At 39.4% G+C, this 17,760-nt stretch overlaps 1 protein-coding gene across 1 annotated transcript in view; it reads left to right on the forward strand.

Moving 5' to 3' along the window:
* Positions 1-17,760, forward strand: part of SART1 (spliceosome associated factor 1, recruiter of U4/U6.U5 tri-snRNP) — a 1,154,259-nt gene that overhangs the window by 63,251 nt on the left and 1,073,248 nt on the right. Inside the window, exon 2 of the mRNA XM_044073787.1 lies at positions 13,180-13,234. Coding sequence (XP_043929722.1) covers positions 13,180-13,234 — 55 coding nt within the window. The remainder of the gene's footprint in view (positions 1-13,179; positions 13,235-17,760) is intronic.

Consider the following 17,760-nt stretch of genomic DNA (forward strand, 5'->3'; position numbering starts at 1 on the left):
CATGTGCCTGAATATGAAACTCTGAGATTGTCCCTTTAAATTATTTGTAGGATCTTTCTTTACCATGTTGGTAGTATGTTACTGCTAATAATGATACAAATTCCTCTACATAAAAGGTCATGAAGCCCTTTAATGTTTTAATTCAATCATGTAGCTGAATTGAATTTGTCTTTGAATTAATGATGAACCTTCTTTTGTGAACTGAATAATGGTGGACCTTTTCATTTCTGTTTTTTAAAGTTTGTAAGATGTTCATCCTGTTGATCACTACTGCAGTAACCTTAGCTATACAGCTTATATCCTGCCAAGGATGTAACAGCCGGGAAGGTTGTAAAGCGTCGGGACAGTTTCCACTCACCCAAACTGTCAAGCAGCCCGAGCTGAGATGACTAAAAGACAAGTTTGAGTGCCACCAAAGAGTATGCTTCTCTCAGACTTTTGAGGCTCGACTGTCTGCTTGTGCTTTCCTATACTTGGCAGATAAGTTCTCTTTAGGGGGACCTTCCATTTTCTTATATTTACGTATGTTTTACTACTTTCCTCTTCAGGAAAGTTATTTATTTTAAAGTCAGCAGAGTTATGTTTTAATTGACTGTCTCAAGATTATAATATACTTTTAAATGGAACACTTGTTTTTTTTCTGTCAGTTTTTAGAGTAGTGTGAACTAACTGATAACATATTTCCTGTGGAGAAATAGTGTTTAATTTTCTGTTGTGGGGCTGCCATAGTATTTGAAACTGCTTTTTACTATGTTTTTTTCTGTCAAAAAATCACTTCTGCAGCTGGTAGTTTTACTGGTATTTGTTGCTTGTCTTCTCCAGGAAAGAGGTACCATTTGCGGCTTGACGATGGAACAGATTGTTGGTTTCATGGTTGGTCCTTTTTCCAGCCACAAAAAGGAAAAGTTAAGCAAGCAGCCTTTGCCACCACAGCAGGCTAGCAATTTGCTTCAGTTGCAGGTGAGTGACTTGGCTATGGCCATGTGTCAGACCATTCATCTTTTACCCCCAGATCCCTCTTGTGTAACACCTACAACCCTCTGTGGATCAGGGGTTAGATACATCCTCTACGGCTGTTGGAGTCCCCTTAGTGGACACGGGAGAGCCACTGTTGTTGGTTCTGTGCAAAGGAGGAGGGAAGGTTTCCCTGTTATGTCAGAATGCTGTGCTCATCCCTGGGGAAGCAGCAGCTGCTGGTTGTCTCCATTTTTCCTGTCAAAAAGAAACAGAAAACCAAACATGTATGTGCTTCTCAAATTTCTTTGGATAGGAGTAGTTTACCGAGACTGGCTCAGGTTTTAAATCAGGCCATTGAGCCTTCTTTTTAGAGTAGTTTCCTGAAGAGATTCAAGGTTATGAATCTGAACAGGAAGATGCAGGGATCGATTTCAGGGTTTTATCCTCAGATTTCTGATTTGGACTCTGAGGAGAGCTCAGTTTATGATTCTTCCCCCATCTATCTCTTGCTAGAATGTACCAGTGCTCTCTCAGTAGGAGAACACTGAGGTTTCTCAGTCCCTCACAAAATACTGAGTTGTTTCAGAAGGATTTTCCAGGACTTACACCCATTCCTCCTGTCCTGTCTGCTTCAAAGGATATGTGTCTTACTACATTCAGTTTTTCCGATAGTCAAACAGCTATCCCTAAAAAGGTAGATAGGATGTACTTGGTTAGTTGCAGTCCTAGTCTTTCTAATAAGGATGGGAAAATTTATTGATGAGTATGAAAAAAGTGTATACTTTGCAGTTTTGATTTTCAGAATTTTGAATTGTCAGGTGCATATGTTTATCTGATGTATTGTGAAATATGAGGAATGTTCTATGGTTTCTTCTTGTGAAGAATAACTGCTTTAAATAACTTGGTTTCTTCTACTGAACATTGTTTGCAGTGTGCATGATTCTGTTGATATTTCTTCCATGGCTATTGCCACTGGTACTGTTTTAAGGTTATTTGTTTGGTTGCATTCTCAAAAACCTCCCAGATGATTTAAAAGTAATTTAAATTCTTTCTCCGATAGAGATTTAGTGTCTGGCCCCTCTGCTACAGAGGTGATCAAAAAGTGTGATGTAAGGGGCAAGTTAATCCAAGGAATATCCAAGATTTTTCAGCCGTCCTTTTCCAAATTGTCCAATGGGTTTTCTTTCTCATCTTTTTTTGTTAACATCTTTATTGAATTGTCACTTGACACAGGCAAACATGTTTGTATAAAAGTAATCAAACCATATTAACAAGTCCACATTTACAAACATTATACATCACACATAATGTTATGTATCATACATTGTATAAATTATTCAATTCCTTCCTTCTCTCACTTTTTTATTAAAACAAAAAACATCTTTATTAAAGCATCACTTATGCTATAGGCACTCATACGTTTATATAAATGAAAACAAACCATATTGACCTAATCCTAGCTGCAAAGATTATACATCACTTATAATCTACCCAGTCATTGTCAGTCAGACATTCAATACCTCATTCAAGTACAGCCTTCTTTAAAACCTCATTCCTCTCCTGAATGTTTTATTCCCACAATTCCTGTTTTTCATATGTAATTTGCTTCTACCCTTTTCTAAAGATTCCAATTCCAGTTGTTTTATCGCTGTTACTATATTCACTACTTCTAGTACAGTTGGCTTAGAGTTTGATTTCCATTTTCTAGTAATTTGTTTTTTTTAGTAGCCACCATAATTAGAGTCAGCAAGGTTGCTATGTCTAGACAATTCCTGATTCTGTATTATAGCTCACAAAAATAATTTTTCTAATTAATCCAATTTACTCACACAGGATCTCCGACAGAGTAGTCTGCGGGGAATCTTTAAAGTCTGCCAACTAATTATACTCCCAGAAAATATGTTCCCAGTTACCTCTTTCTTTCCCATCACATCTCCAACATTTGCTGAGTACTTGAGGAAAAAATTCTATGGAGTCTACTTGGGGTATAAAATATCTATGTAAACATTTCTAAGCAAAACTCCTGAGTCTTCTAGATTTTGTTGCATGTTTGGGAGACATACTTGTATACCTCCATTGTTTCTTTGTGAATTGCTCATCCAAGTCTCTCTTCTCAAGCCTTTCTAACCTCCTCTCATGCAATATTTTATATGCTGTAATACTTTTTTTAACAGCAGCTTATGTTCTAGATTCTACTAAAACACTACCAGTGCTGGTCTTTCATTTAGGACCCTCCTATTTCTTTCTGTTTGCCTGTACTCTGCTTTTCCTATTGTGGATTGCTAAAAGTCTCTAACCTGCAGTCGAAATAAATTCCTTGCAGCTTCTCATTCTGCTAGCTTTCCCTCTCTAGTTATTTGTTTCTAATACCGTGGTTCCTTTGCCAGTTTTCATAGGTTCATAGGTTGGTACTAGGCTATTGGCCCTAGGGCCTATACAAGCCTAGCCATAACAATTCCCTGGATATTTCTTCCCACAATATTTACTTCCCTGGACCCCTGTCTAGCAGGGCGACTGACGTGATCCCAGAGGTGAATTTCCTATCTCCCATCCAATAAATTCCAACCCGCTCTTACCTATTGTTTGTATCCTAATTGTAGACATCCCTATCAGCAGAATCTCCTTTTTGCTTTTCCTTGTTGACTTGGTTCTTCTTATATTCATAAAATAGCAGAAAGTATTCTATTCTGTATGATTGTTATTCTCCTTAAAGATCTGCATCTAAAATCCCAGTCTGCTCTTGTTTCTTGAGCTTCCCCCATATTTCATCATCATCCCTTTCCACTTAACACAAGCAGAAACCTAAAATTCTATGTATGGGAGCCTTAACTTTGTAGTTCTGAAATACCCCTTTAAATCGGGTAATTCCAATCCACCTTGTTCTATTGGAAGAATCAGTTTATCCCACTTGACCTTTGCCGATAAAATCCTTCATCTCTTTATTAATTGCTGTCCACAGCTTCTCATCTGGCTGATATTTGTCTGACCCGTGTTTAAAACTAATGGCAAGATTAAGTGGAATAAGACCTTCCTTCCAGTAGAACAAGGTGGTTTGGGGTTACCTGATTTGAAGAGATATTTCAGAGCTACATAGTTAAGACTACTATATATAGCACAAGCAGAAATCTATAATTCAATGTGGAAAGGGATGATGCTGAAAAAGGAGGAGAAGCTCAAGAAACGAGCAGAGACTGGGATTGTGGATGCAGATCCTTAAGGAGAATAACAATAACCATACAGAATATTATTTTCATGAAGTAGCAGAAAAGTATTCTAAGAACTATGCCAGCATGGGGATGGAGAAAGATTCTGCTGCTAAGGATTACTGCAGTTAGGGATACAGACAGTAGGCTAGAGATGGCTGGAATTTACTGGAGAAAACTGACAAAGAAACCAAGGTACTGGGAGCAAATAATCAGAGAGGGAAAGGAATAGAATAGGAAGAGGCCACACATTTATTTGGACTCCAGGCAAGAGATTGCCTTTCCTATGAAGGACTGATATCACAGTATACGCAAAGAGAAATATGGGGATCCTAAGTGAAAGACCAGCACTAGTAGATTTTTTTTATTAGAGTCTAGAACAGAAGCTACTGTTAAAAAAGGGCTAATTAGTAGGGCATATAAAATATTGCGTGCTATATAAGAATCAATCAGTGGAGGTTAGAAAGGATTCAGAAGAGACTGGATAAACAATTCACAAAGTGACAGTAGGGGAGGGGGGTATATATGTCTGGCTCCCAAAATATGCAACTAGAAGATTTAGGATCTTTGCCTGGAAGTGTTTGCATAGGTATTTTTATACCTGAAGTAGACTCCAAAGAATTTTTCCTTGGTTAAATTGCAAGTGTTGGAGGTGTAATGGGGAAGAAAGAGGTAATTGGGAAGATATTTTTAGGAATGTAATGAGTTGGCAGACTTTAAAAATTCCCTGTAGAGTACTCTGTCAGAAATACTAGGTGTGCAAATTGGTGTAACTGAGGACTTTTTTTGTGCTATGATACAGAATCGGAATTGCATAGACACAGTAAGGCCTTGCTGAGTCTAATTATGCTGGGTGCCAAAAACGCCGTTACTAGAAAATGGAAATTAGTCTAAACCAACTGTACTAGAAGTAGCAAATATAGTAACACAGATAAAAACAACTGGAAATGGGATCTTTAAAAAAGGATAGAGCAAATTACATAGAAAAAGATGGGAAATGTGGAAACAATACATGCAGAATAACATTTTGGAGGAGGAATGAGGTTTAACAGAAGACCGATTTGAATGAGCTATGTAATGTTTGACTGAAATGACTGGATTGATTACATGTGATATATAATGTTTACAACTAAAAATGTCAATATGATTTGTTTTCATTTATATAAATATGTGATTGCCTATGTCATAAGTGATAATTTAATTATTTGTTTAAAAAACGCTTGGATACGAATTTTGGATCTTTCTTTACTAAACCTGTTTGTAATAGTGCTCCTATTCAAAATGACATCCCTTTTCATCCAGTCTTCAGTTGTTTCTTAGGGTTTCCCTTTGGACTATCCACTGTACCAAGAGTGTTCACAAAGTGTCTGGCTCCAGTTGTAGCTCATTGAAGGCTACAGGGTGTCCACATTTTTCATATTTAGACTACTTGCTTATCATTGCAGAGTCTTTTTCAGAATGACAGGAATGTCCCTCTTGGGTGAGAGATCTCTTGCACAAGCCAGGATTCCAAGAGAACATTCAAAGGTCTTTCTTGACTGCATCACACAGGATTGTGTTCCTAGTATGTCAACTAGACACCTCAGTTTAAAGTGCTTTTCCTCCCAAGAAAACATAGGCAGTTACCACAAGCTTCCTCACAGAATGGATCTACTCACAGAAGAACAGGGGTGTTTGACACACCCCCAACATAAATGGCCTTCAGTTTCCAGACAGTACAGTAGGGTCTTTGATTCCTTGTAGGCATCTGTTTGCTGAAGACGTGCGACATGCACTAATGGGGGGAGAAAGCCTGCTGCTAGAAAATCATATAATAGCAAATGGAGAAATGTTTCTAGTTTGTGCCAGCCATAGCTCTCAACATCTTAGCACAAGAAATCTGCACAAAGCCTAAAATAATGGGGGGGGGGGGGTCAAAGGCCTAAAAATTGTGACAGGTTTTAAATATTGTTCTTAGCTTTGAAATTTGCTAGAATAACAGGCATTTGTTAGCATGCATTTTCTTTTTCTGAAGGATCATCATCTTCTTTCGGCTGTTCCTGTTAGGGGTCGCCACAGCGGATCACCTGTTTCCATTTCTTCCTGTCCTCTGCATCTTGCTCTGTCACACCAACCACCTGTATGTCCTCTTTCACCATATCCATAAACCTCATCTTAGGCCTTCCTCTTTTCCTGTTACCTGGTAGCTTCATCCTTAGTATCGTTTTCCCAATATACTCAGCATCCTTCCTCAGCACATGTCCAAACCAACGTAATCTTGCCTCTCTGGCTTTGTCTCCAAACCTTCCAAACTGGGCTAACCCTCTAATATACTTATTCCTAATCCTGTCCACCCTCGTCACACCCAGTGCAAATCGTAACATCTTTAACTCTGCCACATCCAGCTCAAACTCCTGCCTTTTTGTCAATGCCACTGTCTCCAACCCATATAACATAGCTGGTCTCACTACCCTCTTATAGACCTTCCCTTTCACTCCTACAGGTACTTGTCTGTCACAAATCACTCCTGACGCTCTTCTCCACCCACTCCATCCTGCCTGTACTCTCTTCTTCATCTCTCTTCCACACTCACCGTTACTCTGAACTATTGACCCCAAGTATTTAAACTTGTCCACCTTCGCCACCTCTACTCCTTGCATCCTCACCATTCCTCTATCCTCCCTCTCATTCACACACATATATTCTGTCTTAGTCCTGCTGACCTTCATTCCTCTTCTCGCTAGAGCATATCTCCATCTCTCCAGGGTCTCCTCCACCTGTTCCCTACTCTCACTACAGAACACAATGTCATCTGTAAACATCATAGTCCATGGGGACTCCTGTCTGATCTTGTCTGTCAACCTGTCCATCACCATTGCAAATAAGAAAGGGCTCAGAGCTGATCCTTGATGTAACCCCACCTCCACCTTAAACGCATCCATCACTCCCACCGCAGACCTCACCGCTGTCACACTACCCTCGTACATATCCTGTACCACTCTTACATACTTCTCTGACACTCCTGACTTCCTCATACAATACCACAACTCCTCTCTAGGCACCCTGTCATATGCTTTCTCCAAGTATACAAAAACACAATGCAACTCCTTCTGACATTCTCTGTACTTCTCCATCAACACTCTCAGAGCAAACATCGCATCTGTACTGCTCTTTCCCGGCATGAAACCATACTGCTGTTCACTAATCATCACATCCCTTCTTAACCTAGCTTCCACTACTCTTTCCCATAACTTCACGCTGTGACTGATCAATTTAGTCCCTCTGTAGTTACTACAGCTCTGCACATCACCCTTATTCTTAAAAATCGGTACCAAAACACTTTTTCTCTATTCCTCCGGCATCCTCTCACTTTCCAAGATTTCATTAAACAATCTGGTTAAAAACTCCACTGCCATTTCACCTAAACACCTCCATGCTTCCACAGGTATGTCATCTGGGCCAACAGCCTTTCCATTTTTCATTCTCTTCATAGCTATCCTTACTTCCTCCTTGCTAATCCATTGTACTTCATGATTCACTATCCCTACATCATCCAACCTTCTCTTCCTCTCATTCTCTTCATTCATCAACCCCTCAAAGTACTCTTTCCATCTCCTCAACACATACTCCTCGCTTGGGAGTATGATTTCCTCATTATCCTTTATCACCTTTACCTGCAGCACATCTTTCCTAGCTCGGTCCTTCTGTCTAGCCAATCGCTACAGGTCCTTTTCTTCCTCCTTAGTGTCCAACCTTTCATACAACTCTTCATATGCCTTATCCTTAGCCTTCGCCACCTCTCTCTTTGCCATGCATCTCAACCCTTATACTCCTGTCTACTTTCTTCATCTCTCTGACAATCCCACTTCTTTTTTGCCTGTATACTCTTCTGTACTTCCTCATTCCACCATCATGTCTCCTTGTCGTCCTTCCTCTGTCCCGATGTGATACCAAGCACCTTTCTAGCAGTCTCCCTTATTAGCTCTGCTGTAGTTACCCAGCTATTTGGTAACTCTTCACTGTCACCCAGTGCCTGCCTTAACTCATCCCTGAACTCCACCTCACAATTACCCGTTTTCAATTTCCACCATTTGATCCTTGGTGCTGCCCTCACACTCCTCCTCTTCTTGATCACCAATGTCATCCTACAAACCACCATACTATGCTGCCTAACTACACTTTCTCCGGCCACCACTTTACAGTCTCCAATCTCCTTCAAACTGGCCCTCCTATATAAGATATCCACCTTTGTGCATCTTCCTCCACTTTTGTATGTCACCCTATGCTCCTCCCTCTTGTTAAAATACGTATTCACCACAGCCATATCCATCCTTTTCGCAAAATCCACTACCATCTGACCTTCTGCATTCCTTTGTTTAACACCATACCTACCCATCACTTCGTCATCCCCACTGTTCCCTTCACCAACATGCTCATTTAAATCTGCTCCAATCACCACTCTCTCACCCTTGGGTACAGTCATCACCACTTCATCCAATTCACTCCAAAATTTTTCTTTCTCATTCATTGCACACCCAACTTGTGGAGCATATGCACTAACAACATTCATCATTACACCATCAATTTCCAGCTTCGTAAACATCACTCTATCAGACACCCTTTTCACCTCCAAAACACTCTTCACATACTGTTCTTTCAGAATAACTCCTACGCCATTTCTCCTCCCATTCACACCATGATAAAACAATTTGAACCCACCTCCGATACACCTAGCCTTACTCCCCTTCTATCTGGTCTGTTTTACACACAATATACTAACCTTCCTTCTGTCCATCATATCAGCTAGCTATCTCCCTATACCAGTCATACTGCCAACATTCAAAGTTCCGACCCTCACTACCACAGTCCTAGCCTTTCTCCTCTCTTCCTGCCTTCGGCCATGCCTTCCACCTCTTCTCCTCCTTCAGCCAGCAGTAGCCCAATTTCCGCCAGCACCCTGTTGGCTAACAGTACTGGTGGCGGTTGTTTTTAACCCGGGCCTCGACCGAGCCGGCATGGAAATATTAACTGGTGACTGCATGAAAAGATTTGGCGAAGTTTTACGCCGGATGCCCTTCCTGATGCAACCCTCCCCATTTATCCGGGCTTGGGACCGGCACAAAGAAATGCACTGGCTTGTATGAAGGTTAAAACTTAAATGTTTGTTGTTACATATTGACTTCAATCCTTAGTGATTTGACAGAAAACCAAAACTTTTATAAGGAACAGACCAAAAATACGAAGTAAAAATCTGGACCGTTGAGAGGTGTGGTGAACATAACCAGCACCCATTCAGGGCTAGTTGTTCTCTGGTTTTACAGTGTTTGAGTAACTGACTATCCTATGACCTTTCTTATTCCTCTGTCAGGGTTCATTTTTCAATCATTTCAGCATGTCAGCCCATTAATCCTCCACTTTCAAGGCAGTCTCATGGTAAAATATTCTTGAAAGGGTTTTTGTATAAGAGGCGTTCAAGTAAACCGGCGGCCCCTCCTTGGTATCCTAATTTTGTGTTAGAGAAGTTAACACTTGCTCCGTTTGAACCAGCTAATTTGGCTGACTTGAAGTTCTTAACATGGAAAATACTTTTACTGTTTCTCTGACCTCTGGAAGAAGGGGTATCTGAGTTGCAAGCTGTTATGGTTAGTCAACCCTACCTAGGAACAGGGTTTTTTTGAGACCTAATCCTTTTATGCCTAAAGTGGTATCGGAGTTTACTTTACTTTAAACCAAACTGTCCTTGTCCACATTTTCCTTCCTAAACTTAATACTCCATATCTTGGATGTCCACAGACAACTTTGGTACTGTCTTGACAGATACAGGTACTTGGTTCTCTGTGCGTACTTTTACAAAGTATTTTAAGCTTGATTCTTACTCTGGTCATAGCAAAACTTGATATAGACCTATTCTCCAGTGGCTCCTGGACCCTTCTCCTTCCTCCTCCTAAACATAGTTTACCCATATAGCTAAGGCTACTGCAGCAGTGATCAATATGAAGAGCATAGTATAGTTGTGCAAGTTGAACTTACCATAACAGTAGATGTTTGAATGATCACTGTTGCAATAGTCACTCCCTCCCTCCACCACCCCCTTTTTTGTGTGTGTGTGCTTTTTATGCCATTGAGTGTACATTTTTATATTTTGTTCCTAGAGTTGTCCTTTCAGGGCTCAGTCTCCCCCTGTCTGCTGGTAGGAAAGCTCCGAAGGGTTTTGTGCCCAAACTTGTCTTTTTTTAGTCCACTCAGCTCAATCTGCTTGGCAGTTTGGGCACGCTGAAGGTGCCCTGATGTTTTGGAAGCTATTCGGCTGTTATATCCTTAGCAGGGTACAACCCATTATAGCTAAGGCTACTGTAATTGTGATCATTCGAACATCTACTGTTTTTATGGTAAATTCAGCTTACACAACTATACTTTGTTAAAACTTGGCTTCACGGTGCAGAGAGAGAGAGACAGCCCACATACTGTGAACCAGGTGATGGGGATTTGATTAGTTGCCCTGATAATGGTGGAGTCTGGAAGAGAGAGGGGAGGTGTGAAGTGGCACGGCCTGCTCACCTTTGCCTCGGCCGAGGGGGTGTTGTGACTGCTTGGGTAGCAAATTGTGCAGTTTTCCTGCTGGATGTTGGGAAATCATTTTCCTTGCTTCAGGAGAGAAAATTAACTCCGCTGGTTGTTGGCAGTGTTCTTTCCAGAATTGAGGGATGATCAGCAAGGTCAAAGCATTGCACGCCCCTCTTCAGCTGCATAGCTGGGAATACACACTGGGAGGTTGGCCTAAGGAAGAAACCTCAAACCACCCCAGTGGCTATCTGAATGATTGTTCTTCCAATTTAGTTCTTGTTGGAGAGCATGTGGGTTGATTGGCTGGGAGGGGGCTGATGATAAACAGCAGGGGCCAAAAAGTCCAAAAAAGTGGTAAAATTACGAGTTTGTTCAGACATGGAGGAGGATGTTTAAGTTAATAATGGGATGTTTTGTGGTTGCAATGATGAGCATTCAGACGTGAGAACGTTTGACTCTGGTGATTCCCTTTATGGGATCTTAGGACAAGTTCATCTTCCTCATGCATAAAGCTGTAGATTGTGTTTTTCCTAATTTATTTCTTTGCTTCTTGGAGAACAAATAAGCCCAAGGTAGATGGTAAGAAAGCATTTTGGTGTCATGCCATAAGAGAAATGAGAAGAAACACCAGGAAAGCATTATTTGCATTTGCCTGATTATGCAAAGGTAACATGCCTGTTAATTTTCAGTAGTTCATGTTCTTTAAAATGGCCATCTTATTAACACTCGCCAAAATATGTTTCTTGAAGTACAGATGGGCAGGACACATTTTTTATCGGTACTTTTCCGTTAAACCCCTGCCACTTCTCGCTGGTCTGCTTTTGCCATATTTCGTCGGCGCAAGGCGGCGGCAGTTTGGTTTTGCTTATTTCCTGGAGCAGTGGCAAAGATGAAATAAACAGAAGTACAGAAAAAAAAGGTAGTAATATTAAACCCCCATCACTTCTTGGAGGTCTGCTAGTTCCATATTTCCACGGCGCAAAACTGTAACGGAGAATTAACTGCTTTAGATGCATTACTTACGAAGTTGTAATAACAGATAACACTAAAGTGAAATTATTGGAAATTGCAACAGTGGAAAGATTACTACCATGTTTACATTTTCACTTTATTGTTATCTGTTATTACAACTTCGTAAGTAATGAAGAAATATGTAAGCAACTTCATTGGTTAGTCTGCCATTTTTATTGACAGCACAGGGAGAACCATGATGGTCCTTCAAACAGACCTGTGAGAAGTACATAAAAACACATTCAGCCAGATATACTCCTCTTTGCACCTGATGGTGTGCTCTGAAATGAAAGCTGCCACTCTGAAAATGGGTAGATACTGTCTGACCCGTAAAAGCACTAAATGTGCTAAGACATTTGTATATAATGACAGCGAGTAAATGTGCCACATGCTATTCATAAAGAGAGATAACCCAGATCAGGTAAATGGGAAAAGAAAGCAAAACACAAAGGAATAATTGCAGAATGGATAATAATTTCCAGTGAGAACTAAACCCAAGAAGCGAAGTTTACAGGAATAGAAATGTAAGAGTTTCTACAGAAAACATCACTTGCTTTGTGATAACATGACTAAGCAAGTGATTTCCACAATTTCACGCTATAAAGATGCCTTGCGGTGACAAAATATGGCAAAAGTAGACCAGCGAGAAGTGGTAGGGGTTTAATGGAAAAGCAAAGTTTACCGGAATACAAAGGTAAGAGTTTCTACAGAATACATCACTTGTTTTGTGATAACATGACTGAGCAACTGATTTCCAAACTTGTATGATATATAAAGATGCCTTGAGCCGACGAAATATGGCAAAAGCAGACCAGCAAGAAGTGGTAGGGATTTGATGGAAAAGTACCCTTTTTTGTGTAAATATTATCAAGTTAAAACAATTGTTGTTGTTGTGTCTTTCGGCTTTTCCCGGTTAGGGGTCGCCACAGCTATGAATGTAAAATATGGTGTGTGTGTGTGTGTGTGTGTGTGTGTGTGTGTGTGTGTGTGTGTGTGTGTGTGTGATACATGTTTGTGTGCATTAACTGTTTGGTACTTTTTGTCAAAGTTTAAGATGAGGGTCAAGACTACAGTATGTGATTCCACTGTCTACTTTTGTTCTATTGCACTTGCATAGTGGAAGGCATTTAATTCTATTACAGAATGTTGCATGCTCTATTTGTGGTACTTAGCACTGTTTAAATCACATAATAGATTTGTACAAGATAAGTATATTTCTCTTAGCATTTCTGTTTCAGTAAGTAAAAATCCCATGAACTGGAGGAGTATAGCAACACAGTTGTACATTGAGTGCAATAAATGCAGCCATTATTTTGTAGCTTCACTGACTCCAGAATTTTGAGATGTCATACAGAAGGAAAAAAATGAATTATGTTTTTCTCTTGAAAAAATGTGAATGATTTCTTATCACAAATTTTCATTTCATAATTAATTAATTTCATATTGTTTTATTTTCTTCATACAGCTTCCGGATCCCGATCTGCAGCTGGTGATACCTCTCTAAGTATTGAGGAGACAAAGTGAGTAAATTGTAAAAGGCAAAAAGACTGTTTGTTTCATGCCACTGTAGTTGCTGATGCCATGTTAGGATGAAATAAGTGCATTGCTTGTAACATCAGTTAGTTTTATGCAATCATTTTTTAAATTCCTGATCCTGGCTGACCATCAGCCCTGACTTTTGCAAATGTATCTGTCCTTCTTGGGTATTCCTGAAGTTCTGTGTACTGGGGTGAGAACAGACTAATGGAGAGGCCATCATTCAGGCTGGCCTATTGTAAGTGTGTGTACTTCACTGCATATCCTAAATCCCACTAAGTGTTGTGCACCACTTGCTAGAATAATGCACATGTCCTAGCCTATTGCTGCTCGTTTTTGCATCTGGTCTCCACCTTGTCAGTGCTGCACACTGCTGGGCTACTCCCTCCCAAAGGGTATGGAAGACAGTCGCACTCTTGCTTTATTTTATTGATTTATTTAGTTTGTTTACGAGAGTAGTACACTGATCACAGTAGACCATTTGCAAGCACAGCCCAGGTGGAGACATTCACAAAATTAAAGTGGAACAAATTGACAAACATGAAGTAGTCACAGAAGATAGAGTCCCATAAATAATTGACCAAGACGCAAGTATTAACATACCAGAAAAGAGAATGGGAATTAATTTTAGTGAGTATGAGTAGGAAGCAGCAGGTAGAACAGGGGGTCAAAGTAGGAATGTTGCAGGTGAGGAGGGAGTTAAGTGATGTTTCCATTGGAAAAGCATTTGCTGTCAGATTTTTAATGGCGGCATCTTTTGAGATGTGCTATGAAAGGGAAAGAAGAGACTTCTTTTAGGTGAAGGGTCAGTATTACTGGAATTTGGGTACAAAAAATGGAGAAAGAATGTTTGTTTGGTACAGTTCAGTTTGTGTTATCTGGAATGAGAAAGTTAATTGGGGGAAGTTGCAAAGTTGTAGGAGGTGGTTTTATTGTGGAGTTTGAGTGAAAGATGTGAGAAGGGCACCTGGTTGAAGTAGTTTGGAAAGATATGACCGTATGAGTAGTGCAACTCTGTAGGAGACAAATGGCATGCTCACTCCAGCTAGAGAACGTTTATTCAAACAGTGCTTGTAAGTGCTTTCGTCCCAAAATAATCCTTATACTGGAACTTCATCAGACAGAAGTGACAAAGATAAAACCACATTTAAATGTCTCAAACGTATGACATCCATCCTTTCCTCATGGCTAATTAAAGGGAAATAGTGCTTAAACAAATTATAAAAATAAATTGCTGTTTAAAAGATGTTAAAACAATTGCATGAAACAGGCAAATAATAATAAAACAGGCCACCCTTATAACAATACAGCACCCTACAAACAGCTAAAGTTACACATTCAGGGCTAAAACGTGACAAAAGTGTACCTAACAATAATAAAAGGAGACTTGTAGCCATTTGGCTTTGGAGAGAGTAGTGTAAAGGTATTCCTAAGTGCTGGAATTGGAAAAGAATTGGCAGATTTTTGTTTTCAGTGGACTGTAGAGTGGATGAATTTTTTAGTCTATGACCGTGATGGGGCCGCATTCAAGTTGTGGAAAAAGGCCTTCTTTGCCTTTTTCAGCTCTAGTTGGTCTGGAGAAGAAGGTAGATATTTTCCATGATGAGAATAAGGGAGAATTTTCCATGATGAGAATAAGGGAGAATTGATCATCTTCCTTTTGGTTTTAGTGTGGCTTTGGAAGTTGTGACTAGTCAGTCATAAACCTAAGTATTTAAAAACATGGTTGTTTCTATTGGGGGACCACTGAGATCTTTATGTTAAGATTTTGTAAGAGTTTTTTTTTTCCAGACTTTGTGAGGTTCCAGATATCATACTTGTTGTTTTGGAGGGATATAGGAGTTACTTATGGTTGTTTTGTCAAGAATTAAGGGAGTGGAGGTCAGACTGAAACTGGGTTTCAGTAGTTGAATGTGAGGAACTGGATCAAAGAATAACCTAGTCAACCACATAAAGAGTGATAGGAAGGTTTGGGAGGTCAGAGGGTAGTTTGTTAATAAAGATAGAAAACAAAATAACAGTGGGGTGAGTATTGTTCCCCAGGACACTCCTCTGGTAAAGGGTGCTGGAGGTGATAGGTAATTCAGAGGAAGAATAAGCTCATCCCTATTTAAGAAATGTTGGGGCTAAAACTTGATTTCTGGGAGGGAGTAAAGGAGCAGGATGTTGTCAGTATTATCAGAAGCTTTGGACTTTCCAAGATAGTTGCACACTTATCAACATCTTAACTTCATCTGTCCCAGTGTGAAAAAAGAAACTGAAACACAAGAGCCAGGAACTCTTGTCACTTTTACTGAATTCAGTTACTAGGTAGTAAGTATAACTGCCTGGATGTTTGAAATGAAGGAACTTAGCCTGAAAGAAAATCAACAAGAAAATGTGAAGAGAAAACACTGTTTGGGAAGAGTCCTGTAGCTGTTCAGCAAAAAGTATTTCAAGCTCCAGCTTTGGTGCAAGACATGTCTTCCAGTAATCTAGTGGAAAAAGTATGTCAAATGTGGTCAGAGATGATTAAAATAAATAAAACACTGAAGGTGTATATCAGCTCAAATAAAAATTTGGGAAATGGAAGAAGCCTTAAACAGATATTCAGATGAAAAAAAAATGGTCGAGTGACTTGAGGTTGGGCACAAAAGAAAGAATGGAAAAATTAGCACTTTTGTTTTTTTTGGACCTTCTTCAGAATGTGCAAATCTTTCTCAAACCAAAATCTAAATAGAACATTTTGGCAGAAAAAGTTTTGCTATTTAAATGTCGGTTTGAGAAAGATTTGTATATTCTGAAGAAGTTCCAAAAGATAATAAAGGAATGAAAGCGCTAATTTTTCGTTCTCTTTCTTTTGTGCCTAACCTTTTGTCACTCTACCAGGTTTTTGTTTTAGTTAGTCTTGTGACTTGGTTTCAGGTGTTGGAGTTTTAGATATTCATATGAGCTGATAAAACTGTAAAAATCAGAGGTTGAAGTGAAGCAAAGGCTGGTTGAGAGTGAGACTGCTCAAGAAGAGATGATTAAAAAATGTTAGAATTACAGTATAAAGGATGTAGGGGGGGATCTGAGATTTTCTGCAGTATCAGAGAAACTAGGAGCAGACTTTATTAATTTTTTGAAGGCAGAAATAAGCAATTGGACTAGTATTCCACAACTGGAACTGTTAATTGAAAGGGCAAACCATTTGTGTGTTCTAAATCTGACCAGGAGAAGAAAGCCAAGACCTGTAGTAGTATAGATCCAAACCTACCAGCAAAAGGAATTGATCCTGACAAAACTGTGGCAAAAGGGCAAAGTATTAAAAGTTGGAGACAGAGTATTTGTGGAAAATGCTCATTTGTTGCACACCAGGCAAAAAGAAGCAAATTTATTCCAGTAATCAGAATGTTGAAAGGCAGGTGTGAGTTTCAAGCTGCCATAGCCTGCTGTCTTCATAATGCTTCTTTTTCTTGGAGGATAACAGTGAATTTGTGATGCAGCACAGTAGAAGCAGGAAATACAAAAGTTTGTGCAACAAAAATGAGCCATCAAGCAGAAGGGGATTCTGCTTCATTCTTCTGATAATAAAGCACATAGAGAGACTTTGCCAGTGAAACATTTTCTACTGTTCCAAAGGAAAATGCTTTGAAAGACTGAGAAAAGCCCAGGAGTTGACCACAAGAATCTGGAGTTGGGAGATTGAGATGAACTGGAAGAAGACCAGCAACATGGAAATTAGTGAGTAAATGTGAGACTGTAAAGCATCAGTCACATTTATGAAATATGGCTGTATAAGAAAAACTGGAAAGAGTAGACTTTTGTTGACTTTTAACTTTGCGGGGAACTGAAAATCCTTTACCTCAGTTCATGTCATTAATGTTTGGAAGGACACTGAGGTGAGGGGAAGAAAAGGCAACTGTAAGTAAAACAATTTCTGTTAATAGTATTTCTGTGAGAATTTTTACATTATAAAATAAAATATTTGTAGTTTTTGTATGTGATAAAATTAAGTAAGTAAGCAAATGCCTTTTTCTCCTTTCTTTTTTTTTTTTTTGGCATTAAAAATATAGACATTACAATGCAAAAAGAGAAGAAAAGCTAGATAAAAGCATGTTTAAGTTTAACAGGCTATAATCTTGGGTTGTTGAGGTGGGGTACATGGGTCATGATATATGATATATTTAGAGCTGGTATGTTTTCTGTTACTTTTGCATAGATGAATTTCTGGATTAAGACCCTTGGCGTAATCTAATTACAGACTTAAATTTGGAAACTGGTAAATATGGGAACGTTATGTATAGTAGACTCCCTTTTATCTGGCCTCTCTTTAACCAGCCATCAAATTTCTGCCATAGCCTTGGCAAAAGACAACAGAGAAGAACAACACTTCCACCTCCTCTGGGCTAAATAATGACAGACATTTGAGTTTTATGCTTCATATTCATTAGAAAAATGCATACTAACACAAATCCTGTTATTCTAACTGATTTATAACTTATAAATGCTATTTTTTATGCTTTTTCTGATTATCCGGCCATTCATT

This window comes from Protopterus annectens, chromosome 6.part0 (genome assembly GCF_019279795.1).
Source record: "Protopterus annectens isolate FY-2018-M chromosome 6.part0, PAN1.0, whole genome shotgun sequence".
NCBI classification, from domain to species: domain Eukaryota; kingdom Metazoa; phylum Chordata; order Ceratodontiformes; family Protopteridae; genus Protopterus; species Protopterus annectens.